We start from the raw sequence: 1,368 nt of genomic DNA on the forward strand, positions 1-1,368 counted from the left end.
TACGAAGTGTCTGTGTGTATGTGAGTGTTGCTTATGTATTGTGTTTAGAAAAAATAAACATGTCTTGCAAAAAGAATAGTACCAGGTTTGTTCTGTGTTTTAGAAAATCTACCATGACTTGCAAAAGAAAATAATACCATAGCAGCAACGAAAACAAAATAAGAATACAAAAAAGCAAGCATGCTGCAATTAACGCAGCCCGGCCGCCGGAGATACTCCTTTTTAAATGAAAGGAAACAAACCGAAAGCGAAAATGTGATATAGTACTTGTTTTGATTCATAGACCTCAACATAAGGATATCATGGTTCAAACATACGACGAATTAGATAGGAAGGTGAACGGACCTAGAATGAGGACACCCTACTCTGGCATCGAAAATTTGACACCTTAATATCGACACTTATCAAGATACTCCTGTTTGATTGAAAGGAACCGAAAGCGAATATGTCATATAATACTTGTTTGATGCATAGAACTCAACATAAAAGGCACCATGGTTCAAACATACAACGAAATAGATAGGAAGATGAATCTAGATGGTTCAAACATACTCTCGCATCAGAAATTTAGCACCGGACAATATCGATACTTATCTAGATGCCGCACAGGCACAGGGCATAACAGCATCCCGGCGAAATATGCTACTCCCACATCCATGCAGCAACCAGCGGCGCTCCTCCATCCATATGTTCAAAGAAATCGACCATATCGTCCTCCTCCAGTTCGAGCTCCTCAGGGGTGCTATCGGGGCGAAAGCGGGAGCCGTTGATCATGAAGACGCCCGTGCCGGGAGTTACTTCCGGCACCTTGTGGTACCACACGTCCTTGAGGATCTGGAGCTTGTCGGTCATCTTCATGGTGTGGCGGACCACGCGCTCCTGGCTCACCACCTTGAGCGTGATCAGCCGAGCCACCGCCGCCTTGGAGTCCACCTCAGCCGTAGCCGAGTGCTCCTTCCTAGCCTGCCCAGCCCCCGCCATGGTTTCGGGCTTAGTGGTGGCTACGTGTGGTGGTGTTGTTCTGGGATCTTGAGTTCTTGTTAGCGACGGGGGAGTGATAGAATGCGAGTGCGTCGTTTATACACGAAGAGTGGTTAGTGGTAGTACGGAGGAGTAAATGGTTGTGCTGGCTGGTTGGTTCGTACCGCGCCGAGAGATAAATGGTGAAGACTGGAAGAGGGCTGCACGAGTCAAAGATTACTGCGCATGCAACAACGTTTCTGCTCCGGTGCTCCCCCCCCCCCGGGCTGAACGCGAGGGGGAGAAACACAAGGACGGCTGAGATCTGTCAAAAACGATTCGTGAAGAGGGGCACGATCGTCTTTTTATGCCCGCGGAGAGCGCGCGTACAGCCCTGTACAAGCCCGC

The 1,368-nt window shown here is 48.5% G+C and overlaps 1 protein-coding gene across 1 annotated transcript; it reads right to left on the reverse strand.

Moving 5' to 3' along the window:
• Positions 1-609: 609 nt before the first annotated feature.
• LOC141042105 (small ubiquitin-related modifier 2-like) lies at positions 610-1,028 on the reverse strand. The gene has a single exon (XM_073509645.1). It carries the CDS (start codon positions 979-981, stop codon positions 643-645), a length of 339 nt encoding a protein of 112 aa, XP_073365746.1. The 5' UTR covers positions 982-1,028; the 3' UTR covers positions 610-642.
• Positions 1,029-1,368: the final 340 nt, after the last annotated feature.

Source organism: Aegilops tauschii, chromosome 2 (genome assembly GCF_002575655.3).
Source record: "Aegilops tauschii subsp. strangulata cultivar AL8/78 chromosome 2, Aet v6.0, whole genome shotgun sequence".
NCBI classification, from domain to species: domain Eukaryota; kingdom Viridiplantae; phylum Streptophyta; class Magnoliopsida; order Poales; family Poaceae; genus Aegilops; species Aegilops tauschii.